The sequence below is a fragment of the Vanellus vanellus genome (genome assembly GCF_965231255.1).
Source record: "Vanellus vanellus genome assembly, chromosome: 2".
Classification (NCBI taxonomy): domain Eukaryota; kingdom Metazoa; phylum Chordata; class Aves; order Charadriiformes; family Charadriidae; genus Vanellus; species Vanellus vanellus.
In genome coordinates this window covers 166,346,834-166,360,957 of record NC_138906.1, presented here as the reverse complement: position 1 = coordinate 166,360,957, position 14,124 = coordinate 166,346,834, and the positions used below count along the sequence as shown (strand labels likewise).

The 14,124-nt window shown below is 46.2% G+C and overlaps 1 protein-coding gene across 1 annotated transcript; it reads left to right on the top strand.

The window, feature by feature from the left end:
* Positions 1 to 1,308: 1,308 nt before the first annotated feature.
* On the top strand, positions 1,309 to 12,698 carry GPR20 (G protein-coupled receptor 20; the record flags this gene model as incomplete). The annotated part of the gene is made up of 2 exons (XM_082499393.1): positions 1,309 to 1,417; positions 11,616 to 12,698. Exon 2 carries the CDS (start codon positions 11,631 to 11,633, stop codon positions 12,696 to 12,698), a length of 1,068 nt encoding a protein of 355 aa, XP_082355519.1. The 5' UTR covers positions 1,309 to 1,417; positions 11,616 to 11,630.
* Positions 12,699 to 14,124: the final 1,426 nt, after the last annotated feature.

The window sequence follows — 14,124 nt, the reverse complement described above, 5'->3', positions numbered from 1 at the left end:
CATGTGTGGAGTTTACCTCTCCTCTATTTATGGATTTGGCCTCTTGACCTGGAATTCAATGCTGCTCAGTTGATCCTGTCGTGTTGTGACGGGCCATATCCTGCATGTTTACTGCATTGGCACCAGTGTTGTCTTTATCTAAAGCGTGAGGGAAAAGACCAGTCCAGGGCTTACACTGGAATCCAGCATCCATCCTCCCTGTCCTTCTAAACAACTAAATTTGATGCAACTTCTCACTTCACTTTTTTCTGCCTTTTTTCCCAGTTGGGAACTCTGAAGCTACTGTAGATCCTCCTGGAGAGAACATCTGTGCAAGCCCCACAAAAGAGGGCTTTTTTGGTACCCAATTTAGAGCAGAAAGTAACCCATCGTAAGGTGCGACTTTGGGGGATTTTGGAGATTTGGGTCCTTACAGCACTGGTTGATAGAGACATCTTGAAACCTGATCTGGCCATGTGCTTTGAACCCATCTCAACAATTGAATAGGTCGTTATGCTTTGCCCAATCTCAATCTCCAAGATAGACCTGATACCCACAATGACTCTACCACCAGTAGGTAAAGGCTGTGTGAGGATGGATGGACATGTTGGGGGGCTCCTTGGCGGAACCTCAGACTATTTCCACCCTTAACTAATCTATACTCAGCCACTTCAGCCCAGTTCTTGGATAGATCTTAATAACCCCTCTCCCAAATGACTACAGCCAGAACATCACCAAAGTGTGCAGGGTCACCCTTTGTTTCTCAGTGCCAGGTTTCTTCTCAGGGTCTGGACAGCTGGGTTGCTTCAAAGCATGTCAACAGGCTTTGTGGCATTTGGTCCAGCTCCTTCCTGCAACTGCCAGGGATGCTTCTGTCTAATCCCAGTTCATAACAGAAAGATGAAAAGAGAGGTATTTTCCTCTTGTCTCACACAGTGGCATTGCGGTGGCCTTGAGCTGGCAAGTTCTCAGCAAGGAGATTTTGTTCCCACAGAGACACAGGAAAATTGACCCGGGGAGGGGACAAGAGGGAGGCAGCAACATCAGTTTTAGTTTACTAGAGATGTTCAGGCATTAGCACCGTAAGGAAGGCTGGAGCCCTCTTTAGCATTTCCAGCACTTCATAAATTTCAGAGAGATTTAGGGCAAGGAGCCAGATGTTTGGGGAGAAATTCTGAACACTAAAGACAAGTGGAAATATTTTTTTTTTTTGGTAGTGTGTATTTTTTCCCATTAGTTGCAAGGCTATATTTAGAAGAGAGGGGGGAGAGAGAGAGACCGCGAGAGAGAGATTAGGCATTTCTTCATATTCTGTAGTCACTCCAGTTGTTCTGCTTGTAGGAACAGATGTCTTTTTCCTGGGGCGATATCATTCAGATCCACGAGGAAGTTTTCTTACCGGCAGTTCCTCTAAGATAGAAGAGAGATCGGGCCAGAGGTAAGTCAGTCCATCGCGGAGGAATACACTGCAGGGACCGTTGCAGTGAATGCTTTGGGATATTGGTCAGAGAGAAAGTGGGATCAGAGAAGTGACAGTGGGGGCCAGGAGGGAATCACTGGAGACCGGACCCCAAGACCGGAGTGGAAAGTATGGCTACTCCATGGCAGGGGTGGTGGTGGAGAGGGTCCTGCACTGAACAGGGGGATGAGCAGCTCGCTAAGCCCCTGGCTGTGCCCTTGCGGCAAGTGTGGAAGTTCATCAGGAGGTGCCCAACCTGGAGAACCAGGTTGCACTGGCGGCTGCAAGGGGCTTCCCCCCCTGGGAGATACTCTGCTTTTGGTTTTAGGGGCAGTGCTGTGGTATTTGGTTGTTTCCCAAGGAGATGGGGGGCGGGGGGGGGGTGTGTGTGTGATGAAAAGCGTGCAAAGGTACTGGCTTTCCCTCATTGAAAAGTATTACGGCAGCTCTTGTGAGGAGTGGGGTGATGTCTTGTTTGTATCTGTGTATTCCCAGGCATAATGAAATTTTGGGGAAACGCATTCAGGCAGGGTTTGGGAGCCAAGAGAGGATACAGTGCACTACGTGGCACGGGGTCAGCTGTGACTGGGGACGTTTTACCTGTTTGGCCATGCAGCTCTAGGAAAGATGCTGTTTGCTTTCTGTGAATCTGCTTGCTGGGTCAGTCTAAGGAGAAACAGATCCCTTCCAAGGTCCTTAACCAGGGTCCTTCAGAAATGCCCCATGCTTTCATAGCAACACACCCACTAACAGCTCAAAGTTTTTCCAGGTTAACCTGGAAAATCCAAAACTTGCAAAATCCCTGAAAGCACTGGGAGCACAGTGCAAAGGAAACGACAGAAACAAGTCTCCCAAAGGGTTAAGATCTGGTTATCCATCCTGGGATGCCTCAAAAAATGTCTGTTCCGTGACCAGGTCTCCCATCTAACTGCATTCCCTGGGCACAGCTCCAAACCCAGGCATGGCTCCATGCCTCAGTTTCTCCCTGCAGCCATGAGAGCAGCACAACCTGAAGCGAGCGCTGGGCTGCAGAGCTGCTGGTGGTGGGCTGGGCTGCTGCTCATGGCACACCTGACCTCTCTCCCCGCTGCATTGCCCCTTCATCCCTTCCTCCATATGCGTCACTTCCCTGGAACATTGCTTCTTCTGTCCTGCATCTTTGGGCCACACAGGACCCCAGGTGTTGCTCAACAGCAAACCTCTGTTGCTCTGTCCTTCTCAGGCTTTTTGCCCATGGACAGACACAGCAGGCTGCTGAAGGAAGAAAGAGGGAAGAGTGCTCAAAGATTGCTAAATTTGCAAATTAAAAATTTCCATTTCAAAAGCAAGCCACAGGCCAGATATTGCTCAATTTAATCTCCAGCAATGTTTTTTGCATTTGTCCGTAAAGTTCCTATATGTGCCTATATGGTAATTTTCACCACAGGGTTCTTGTTGCACACAGGCGTGATAGCTGTTATTCCAAACTGACATTTCTAGCGCTTTGTCCCAGACACCCTTGAAAGGCTAAATGGATTACTGTAATCCTAATAAAATCAAATGCATTTCTCTTGTACTGTTACAACCTCCCAAGAAGACAGGCACAAATCCATCTCTACTGGCTGCACCTATAAAACTGCAAATCCACATGTTTCTTTCCAGATCTAGATTAAAAAAAAAAAAAAATTATATATATATATATATATAAACCCTTTTGGAAAAAAAAAAATTCCCCAAAATAAGTGCTTTTCCCTCACATTCTACTGGTCCACAAAGAACAGAGAGGGATACAGGCAGGAAGTCATGCTCTGATTTCTCTTAAAGTATCAGAGCTAGAAATACACAGCATCTACTGTAGAGATGTCACTCCATGCTCCCTTGTGACAGATGGCACTTGGTACTAGACCTGACAGGCTATGAGATATTGGTCTTTTAAATGCTAACAGCATGATTTATAGAGCATTCACCAAGACACTCAATATTTCTGTCACTCCAAGGCCAAGATCTGGTAATGCAGAAAAGAGGGACATGAAAAATGTAATGGTATCGCTAAGGCATTGTAGATGTCTAAACGTTTCAGGAGGAAGTTTTCTACACAGTGCGGTATAAACAAGCAAGTGGAGGCGTAAACCCTTTATTAGCACTTCAGGTGACCAGTACCAGCAAGCCACATTAGATATGTGCTGAAGTACCTCTGGGTGCCCACCGTTGCTGGGTGCACATTTGCAGGTCTGGGGAAGCGATGTATGTACAATCCCACTTCTTTGTTTGCTTGTACATGTACATCTGGGCTCTTTCTTTCAAAGACTGAGGCATTACCATTGCAAATGGGCACAGAGGAGGTATAAGCTCATAAGAAATCTTCCAGCACGTGAATTTCCTGCTCCGTGTTTCTTTGGGAGCTTCATTCCATATTTTCCAAGCATGGTCAGGACAGGGCTGGGGGAGGACTATGCAGATCTCTCTGGACCAGTTATCCTTCACCTTGTTTTAAGCAGCAGGTTCAAGACTAGATGCAGAGAGTGGGCACCTGGGCCAAGCCAAGTGACTTCCCTCCCATCTGGGTCACTTTGCTCCGTGAAGAAGAGGAATGCAGTTTGGAGAGTTGTGCTCTCCCTCTTCTAACTGGCAGTGATCCCTCATGGGCTAGGATGACCTGTTGGGCTAAAGCATTGCTTGGGCACCCATAGACTGCTTGTTCCAAACTGAACCAGGCATCTGGGTCCCTCACTCTCAGAAGACCTGATTTTGGTCTTAGGCTTGTCGGGGAGCATGAGGTCCACCCAATGAACACAGCATGGTGGGTGAAGCTCAGATCACCACTCACGGCATTATCCATCCACAGCAGGACCTCGGAGATAAAGGATCACATGTAAGCCAACATCACATTAGCTTCCACACATCCTTAGTCTGCGATTGCTTACACGACTTGAAGGACAACCCCTGGCTGTGCCTGGGATTGGACATCCAAGTTTTTCCTCTGGCCAGATGGGAAATCTGATTCTCGTGGGCAACTTTAGAGATGCAGAAGTCAGTAGTGGGGGTGAATCCCTCTTGCTGTTGTGTAAAGTAAGTTCACACCTTTCTCCTTCCAGACAAAGGCTGCAATTCAGCATATGACCATTCAAACCACTGGACAAATTAGGACATGCTGGCCATCATGATCTTCATTACACATGGGCAAGCATGCCATCGCTGACCAGTGCAGACACCGGGCAATCAGCTATCATCTGTCCCCAGTCAGGCTGGTTCTGCCATGAGGAAGATATGATTTGGTGTAAATCTGAAATTATTTCACTTCAGGAAAACAATGAGAGGCATGCAACGCTCTCCCTTTGCAGAGAAGCCATCCAGCCCTGTTGGCAGTGTTTCAGTGCCAAAGCAATTGTGAATTTGCAGAGAATAAGACCTAAATGAAAGGATGTGAGGTGAAAAGTGCTAGCAAACTCCTTGCAGGTTCATATTAGAGGAGACAGGGACCACTTTCAGTGCCTATTTCTGTGTTTGTGAGCTCTTCTTAACGCATTTCAACCTGTTGGCTAATTTCAACCAAAATTTGGCAGAAGGGAAAGATCACCTCAATTTTCAGGAAATTAGGCAGCAAAGAGAGGAGAAAGTCAAACAAGTGTCAGAGCCAAGGGAAGAGCTGGAACGTGAGTGCTCATTAAGGCAGCCAAGTGACCACATGGGAAAAAGTTATAATAAGCATCTCAACCAGGGCAAAGCATTCATCCAAGCCTACGAGCCACTGCAAGACATGAAACCGTAAGAAAGCAAGTGTCATTTAATCTGACACTCACAAAACTATGTGTTTTGTGTCTCCAAAGCACCTTTTATTTCCACGGCATTGGAGGGGCAGGAATAATCCAACTCTGGAATGGGTTTGACTATTTCCAACTGCAATTCTCCAGCAGTTGGTTGTATCACACATTCTGTCTGGCCACCCTCAGACCTGGAGGCTTCTAGGAAACATCAATGCTCAGGAATCAAGTGAGAGCAGAGATCTGATGCCTGCAAATATGGGATCTTCCCCGTCCTGGGAATAGTCCCATTTCTGTTTCAGGGTGGGATCTTTCTCCCCTGGACATTAGCCCCCCCTTCTCACAGCCTGCAGGCTAGATGGGCGCCAGCTTTTCCCTTTCAGCAGCTGGATTCATTCCCTTTCTCTCCCTTTCTCCCTCAGTTCCCACTGTCAGCAAACCCACCCTCCCCAGGCTGAGCATGAGGCGCACAGAACAAGCTCTACCACGTATAGGACAAAATCCTCGACATGCACAAAAACACCATATTTGGCCAGTTTGAGCCAGAGTTGAGTGAGGGCTTGCCAGAAGGAGAATCATACAATTTAAACTGAAAGAGAGTAAGTTTAACCCTTCATTTATAAATATAGTGATAAATCACCCAGGGAACTTTAAACACGGAAAGGCTGCAAAATTAAACACACGCTGCTGCCATCCCCGGCACCAGAGTAACACTAGCAGGCAGAACAGGGCGAGGGGGACGGGGGGATGATAGAAGAGGCAGGTTGCCATATTAGATGTTCTGATTCAGGTCAGGGAGATGAGAAAAGCTGAAGCCATTTATACTAAAAAACACTTGCTCGCTCTTGTTAATGTCCTTTTCATCTTTCCGATCCCAGTGTGTGGGTCTCTTTGTCTCTGTCTCTGTGTCTGCACACAGAGATCCCACCTGCACACACCAGTAAATAAGCATTTTGGAGAGCAGCTAGGACAAAGCTCGGTTGCCTGACCTGCCTTTTCTTTTGTATCCCATTACCTGAATTGCTGAGCCAGATCCAAAAGTCCCCTGGGTCAAAGATGTGAACCCCGTTAACCTCAGCAAGTGGAGGATGAGGCTTAAGGCTGACACTAAGCAAAAAGTTGGGTGGAACGAAATACAGGATGGTCAAGGATCCTTGGGGCAGACGTAGTGCTGAGCTGCCCGTGCTAAATGAACACGCATGATGCCAAGCAGTGAGCGAGAGAAGAGGCTGCAGGACCCGGTTTCAGCACAGCAACCATCTGTTTCCTATTTGGCCCAAGAACGATGGAATTGGTTGTGTCACGCAACAATGAGAAAGTATTTCACAGTAAGTCCCCCTCTCCCAGTGCTGAGCAGGGACCTTTATCAGAACGAGGGAAACCAGGTCAACTTCCAGTCTCCGTCCCTCCCCTTATCCCGTTTCTACCCAGATGCCTGCTGTACTTTTAAGGAAATGCTACCCACATTCTCACAGCCAGACAGACAAAATCCAGCCTGAGAGGTATAATATAACAGCACAGGCCAACTGGCGCGGTCAGACAGTGCTCAAAAGGATGCGTGTTTACCCATCTTGAGCTTTGCAGACTGGCAGCTCTAAGAAAAAGGGATTGCATGGAAATCTAGAGGGGGCTGAGAGCTAAATTAGGCATGAAAAAGTTTGAGCTCCAAACCCTTTGAAGATTTTAGGAAGGGGGTAGCACAAGGGCTCTTTACTCTGTAAGCAAAGGTGATTGTTGTTCTTATAGCTCTGCATGAGGTCATGCCAGAGCTGCAAGCAATAAATAGCACAAAAAAAAACCCCAGCAAAATAAAGGTTTGCAGAGGCTGCAAAGCTTCCCATGTATTTAGCCAGGACCCCCACTGGCTGCTATATGCCACCACTCCATGGTGATGAGTAGCAGAACTGACTCACTTTAACAGCTGCATGAGTATTTCTGATGGCAGAGAGAGAGACCTAGTTGGCATACATTTTTTGATGGGGGGCCAGGGTGAGGAAGCGGGCAGAATTGGAAATCTTTGGAAATGTTTGCTTTTCCTCAGACGCGAGGTCACGCTGCCATTCTGTGCCTTGTTCAAAGGCAAAATGGGGCAATGTACCTTCGTCAAGTACTTGGAGACCCACAATGGAAAAATACTTAGTAGCTGTTAACCAGGGGTTTGGTCCAGCTCCTTCTCATTAAAAGCATGCAGAGGAATGCTGTTGCTTTGCCAGTACAGCTCTTCACTCCTTATGCTTGTGAGCCATGAGATGAGGGCAGTCCCACAACAAAAGGAAAAGGCCATTCACCCAAACATCCATCGTAACAATTTTATTAGAGGAAGACTTTTCCCATCGCAGCGCAAGAAGCAGCTTTTCCACAGCCTGTCAGTGAGGAAATCTTCAGAATTAATTAAATCTGTTGGGACTTCTCTCATGTAGTTGCTTGGATTTTGAGTTCAGACAGGGCAGCGATGAACTGGGAAAAGACACAAACTCTAATTCAGCTCCTCCCTCGCATATTCAATTCGGCAAGCAAAATGTTACCTGTTTTTTAGCTGTTCACTATATCTGGAATTTAATTCCATGCACATGGGGCTCAGTGGAAGAGGTGACTACATAAGCCATCACACTGTACGTGCTGATGATTTTAATTTCTGTGTATGGACAGTACTCATAGGCGATCTTTTTCTATTAGTCTGTAAAGTGCCCTACATACCTCAATAGCATTTGTGAGGATTAGGAACGTTTGAATGCACATTGAGTTACCAACTCCACCGAGGCAGGAAAGGAAAAATGTAAGATGAGTATCAGGTGCTCATGGTAAATGATCTGAGCCTGAAGAAAAACTTCCTAGCGGAGGCAAGCTACTGACAAGTCATAAAATCAGAGCAAACAGCTAGTACCTCAGAATTACAATAAGAAGACAAGTGCATAGGCAACTCAATACACCCTACGGCACGCTAAGGATGGGATCGGTGATTTTGTCTTCTCCCCTTGCTCAACTGTCTGTATGAACACAGATATACAAGCATACACTGCACTCAAGGGGTAACAAAGTCTTTGTTTCTTAGTTTGCACCAGTGCAGTGGCTTCCACAGTGCTCCTCTTGACAGTATCTTACAAAGACAAATCTGGGAGCCGATCCAGGAATCTGGTCCTTTCAGTTTGTTTTTGTAATTAAAGAGCAAAACAAACAAATAGAGAAGATCAGATGGTGAGAATATTAGAAAACCATTCGAAAATGGGCCAGCATTCTGCATCCTCCCCATGCATCTTTCTCAGGTGCCAGACTTTGCAACTCCACTACCTTCAGCCAGTCTTGGGTCCAGTTTCCCCTGTTTATTCACTCAGAGAGTGATTAACGCAAAATGTAGAGACAAGACTCTCCCCCAGGAGCCTGCAGGCTCAATCAGACCCAGACAAAATAATATGAACATGTGTGCTGCTTTGGCTGCCACCAGGGTTCAGTACAGGGTGAGGTAATCTGGTCATTCCAGAAACACAAGATGTTCCAATGTCCGGTCGCTTCTGGAGACAGACTAAGTGCAAAAGTGTACAGAAGTTAGGATTGCTCCTTTTTGCCCAGCAGTTCTTTGGGACGTTACAGGTGGTCTGACCCCAGGCTTCATGGTTTCAGTCCTGCATCATGATCTGAAACTGAGTTTGATCTAAGGAGGGCTTTATGGTTGAGCACCAGCCATTCCAATGGACAATTCAACTACTTGGGTTTGAGTGGCTACCTAAATCGAAAAAAAAAAAATGCCATTTGAATATAAATATCCTTCCAAGTTCAAGGATATTAAAATCCAGCTTTTTCTTTCACACCACTTCCATAGATTAGATGAGAGGCAAGAAGAAACTAGAGCAATCACCAGACTCCAGGCCAACAGACCTAAGCTCAATCATGATGGCAGTCACTTCTCCAAGAATTTCCAGAACTTCACACCTGGCCTTCTAAATTCTCAGTCCTAATCTCTGCTTTTGCTCAACAAATGTTCTGCTTCATGCTCACCTGGCTTGAATGAGCCATACAGAATAACCATGACTAGACCGTAGCATCCCATGACGACTCTTGATCTTGAATGTTGGCCATTTACCAAATATATTTCATTCCCAGCCCTCTTCAAAGCGAGAAGGGACAGGAAAGCACCCACTCTTTGGTCACTCGGTACTCCGCAGAAGCCTGCCTGGCCATATCCTATGACCCCATTCACCAGTACAGGCTGGGAGCTGCTCCACTGAAAAGGACATGGGTGTTATGGTGGATCTTAGGCTGAAAAAGAACCAGCAAGTAGTGTGCATTGCAGACAAGACGAAGTACATACTGTGCTACATTAGGAGGTTCATGGTCAACAGATGGAGGGGAGTTATTACCTCCATTGATTTATCACTGGTGAGGCGTGCAGTTTGGGACCACGCTGTTCAGAGGAAGGTTAAAAGACAAGAGAGGGTCCAGCAGAGGCCTTTACAGGATGGGAGGAATGCACTAAAGAGATGGAAGTGGCTTTGCAGAGGACTTGAAGGTCCTGGTGGATGCCAAGTTGCACATGAGCCAGCAAGCACCCTGGTAAAAAAAGAAGGCCGACAGCCTCCAGGGTTGCCTTAAGAGAAACATTGCCAGCAAGTTGAGGGAGGTGATCCTTCCCCTCTGCTCAGCACTGGTGACACGTATCAGAAGTGCTGTGTCCAGCAAATGCACAGAGACTTGAGAATCTCTTCTCCCAAATCTCAGTTCTCCAGCTTTTTATTCCAGAGAGCTGGAAGTCGTCTGCTTTTGTCAGGAGGTGTGGAGGAGTTCAAGAGCTTGAGAGTTATGGCCAGCAGGGAGTTGTAGTTCATTAGCCCAACAAGCAAGCTTTTGGTGGCTGGGCAGGAAAAGGCTTTGGCACTTTTCAGGCAGGCTCAGAGCTGCTGTGATGCTCTCTGGATGCAGTTAGGACTGTCCCAGCAAAAGATTTGCTTTTGGCCAGCAGGAACTTTCCTGAGGATCTACTTTTCTCTGGAAGGCTCCTGACATAGGTAGCTTCCTCCTCCGCTTTGCACATGGTCACCAAGAGCTTGAAGCATCTCACAGGGAATGGGACACCTTCAGTCCATCCTCCTGATCCTCATAAGCAGCAAAAACGACTAGTGCAGGCAGAAAGCCAGCTGCCAGAGGACGGGGCATGCTTGGGGGAGCTGGATATCCAGACTCCCGTAGCAATTCAAGCCTTCCTCTTTGAGACACGCAGCCTAGGCACACTGCGGTTCCTGGGAGCGCTGGGAAGATGTTTGCAGCCCCTTGTTTCCTCGCCCTTCCACACTTGACTCCTTGGTAGCAGGGATTTCAAACCCTCATAACTCAAGTCTTTCAGCATCATCCTCTGCTGATTCAAGCTGATTTTTTTAACCTCAAAGTCCTGCTCAGCCTCTTTGAGATATTCCAGACATTTTTCAACCATTTATTTTTATTGAAACCAGCCAAGTCTCTGTATATATTGGGCTCTTTTTTTTATCTTTTTAATATACAAATCAGTTTTAAATAGTGTGTAAGTCAGGAATGATTTGCGAATTAAACTGTCAAACCCTGGCAGATGTAGCGGCTGACGCCCTTGGTTTGAAATCTCCCGGCTGCTGTTGCTGCATGTGCAGATCTCTAGAAGATGCCACACAACCTGCTTGTGCTTTCCTGGAAAATTCAGCCATCCTTTGATTTCAGGAAAGTCTTGCAGTTCCTGAAAATGCTGCTGCGTGTAACTATCTAATGGGATCACCTGACCAAGGGAAGGGATGTGCTATTTTAGGAGTCAGATGTTGGAGCTATGGTTGTACCAATAGGTTGGGCAAATGTCTTCTGGCTGCCAGCACTATCCTGCTCCTATGGCAGGGCAGGAAGAGCCTCCAGTCAGGAGGAAGCTGCTCCAATGGAGGAAGGACTCAAAAGAATAAGTGCCATGTTCAGGAAACAAGACTTGGTAGGAGCCTCACATTGGCCTGACCCTCCCTGTCACAGCAGAAAATGGCCTGTGCCCTCCATGAGCATCAACGCACCCTTGGACTCAGCAACCCTGTCTGTTTCTCTGGGCTATTGGCCACGTGGCTGGCTCAAACATGACCATGTGTAGGTTCCCCCAACTTTCCCTTCTCCTTTGCTCCCCTTTGCATAGTTCATTTCTCTGTTCTTGCTCAGGCCTTCAAACAACTTTTGCACAGGGCATAGGAAGAGAAACTTGAAGTGGAGATTGTGTGTCTTCTCCAAAACATGCATCTAGAACCACTGGAAGCAGTAATTATAAACCCAGGTATTTTCCTAGCGATTATTGGTAATCCCAGATGAGACATTCAGAGAGTACTCCAGGATATATAACTACTGAAGATGTAAAAATATGTTGGTTAAAATATTCTTAGGTGACAACATTTTAAGCCCTAAGGAATGCTGACATAACCACCAATAAACTTCTGTTTCTTTTATTCCAGATCACTGGGAAGTCAATGACCATGACAACTTCTTCCACCCAACTGCCAGCCCTTGACTCTATGAACTCCACCCAGCAACCCAACTCCAGCATCTACTTGTTCTCCAAGTTCATCCACTCCGACAAAGAACTGTACACAGGATTTTACAGCCTGTGGATTGCCCTGATGGTAGTCAATGCCATAATTTTCCTGGTGGGTGTTGTGCTGAACAGCTTGGCGCTGTATGTCTTCTGCTTCCGTACCAAGACAAAAACCACCTCTGTTATTTACACAATCAACTTGATCGTTACTGATCTCTTGGTGGGCTTTTCCTTGCCTGTCCGGATCATCATGTTCTATAGTGCAGGGGACTGCCTGAATTGTTCCTTGGTTCATATCTTTGGCTACTTTGTCAACATGTACTGCAGCATCCTCTTCTTGACATGCATCTGCATTGACCGCTATCTGGCAATCGTACAGGTGGAGGCCTCACGTAAATGGAGGAACCCCACCTGTTCCAAGGGGATCTGCGTCTTCATTTGGATGTTTGCCTCTGTGGTGACTTTCTCCATCCTGACCATGGCAATACAGTTTGCTGAGTGCTGCCTTTCCAAGATTCTGGTCCTGATGGTCTGCGAGTACTTCTTCCCCCTCATCATAATCATCTTCTTCACCACCAGGATTATGTGTGCTCTGTCTAAGCCCAGCCTTATGCACCAGAGTCGGGAGAGGAGAATGAGGGCTGTGCAACTCCTTATCACTGTCCTCATCATCTTCATGATCTGCTTCACTCCTTTTCATGTGCGACAGGTAGCAATCTCCATCAACCCAGGCATGCCCCATGATGTCAGCCTGATCGTCTACCATGTGACAGTGACTCTGAGTAGCCTCAACAGCTGCATGGACCCCATTGTCTACTGCTTTGTGACCAACAACTTTCAGTCAACCATGAAAAACATCTTCAGGAAAACCGAGCCAGAGCAAAGCAGTGTGGACATCCTGGGTATGAACAAGAACTCCAAAGGCTCCAATGCAATCATTGCCTTCTCAAACACAATAGGAAGCCCTGTGAGCTTGCCGTCACCAAGCAGTGTCCAGATATAACCCACATCTGATGGGACACGCCGCAGTAAACCAGTGTAATGATGCTGGAGTATTGCTAGGATGCATGGTACTATTGTCTTTGACGTCTATGGTTTTTAGGCTGAGGTTCAGAATTACACTGGTGGAATTTATTCCTCAAGAACATTGTGGTCTGTTTGGAAAATGGAAGTTGCAGTGCTGTTAGTACCAATACAAAAGAGAGTATTAATTACTGTTCCCAAAAGGAAAGTCTTCTTTGTATTTTAATACAGACATTTTGCTAGCAACAAATTCTTTACTGTGGTTTTCTTTTTGTGTTTGCCATCGTAATGCGACACTCCTAGGGTGACTTAGAAAGCAGGAAATCTCTGTTTTTTATGAAAGTCTTTGGGTCTTGGGCATGTGCTTAAGAGTAAATGATGAGAGAGATATTTCCAGAGCTATCCACTACAAAGATGCCAATGAAGTGGGAGAGAAAGTATTCCAACCCACCTGTCACTAGTAACTACTCATTTGTTTAAGAAAAAGTTTGAACCTTCTCAGGGAAAAGAAGATTAAGTCAAGCAGCAAAGTGTACTCTCACTATTTCTGCTACAAGAAAAAAATACATGTGGGTGTATATGTTTTCATACACATTGTCTGGGCTTGGGAAGAGGTTAAGGATATTTTCCACCTTCATTTGGATCACTAAATCCCCTAAACTGCAGATAAGCATACAAAAAAGCTGTGAAAACGAACATACTTTCCCGCAAACTCTGCTGTTCTGCTCTCTTTACCTGAAGAATAGCCAAGATGAAAAGCAGAACCAGACTATGATGCTATACTACTCTTGTTCGATTTTTCTTCCTGGCACGTTGTGAAATCAGGGCTTGCTCTCCTAATTCCCACTATTAGTCCATCCACTCAGTCACTTAAATGCTGGTGTTTCCAAGGGCAAAAAAAGAATTCACCTCAGGCATGCAGGTTGAAATTCACTCCAATGTAAAGTCCCTAGGATGATTTAAGAGCCATGTTTAAAAGGTACATGAGGCCACAGATGCTGGAAAATTCTGTCTGCAATAGTGGGTAAATGCTTTAGATTACACTGTACCAATTAAGCAATGCAAATACAAAAAGTTATCGTAGGAAAACTGCACAACCTGCAGTGTGAACAGCAATAACTGGTGTTACTGCTCCATGTCTCCTCACTCACATATGTATTGCCCCTCTGGAAGGCTACTATGGGTTCATCAAGTCCAGTGAGCAGCTTTTTGTGGTACTCACTGGTGTTACCATTCAGAACAGCAGGCTTTATGTTTGGTCCAAGCTAGGGCATCCTAGAGTACTCTGCCTCCCCGGGGTCTGGCAATGGGACAGTCCTTTCCATTTCACAGGAACACAACATAACCAATGCTTCAAAATGCCTCTTGTAACTGAATTTGCAGGAGTTTGCCTCTTGCAACACATA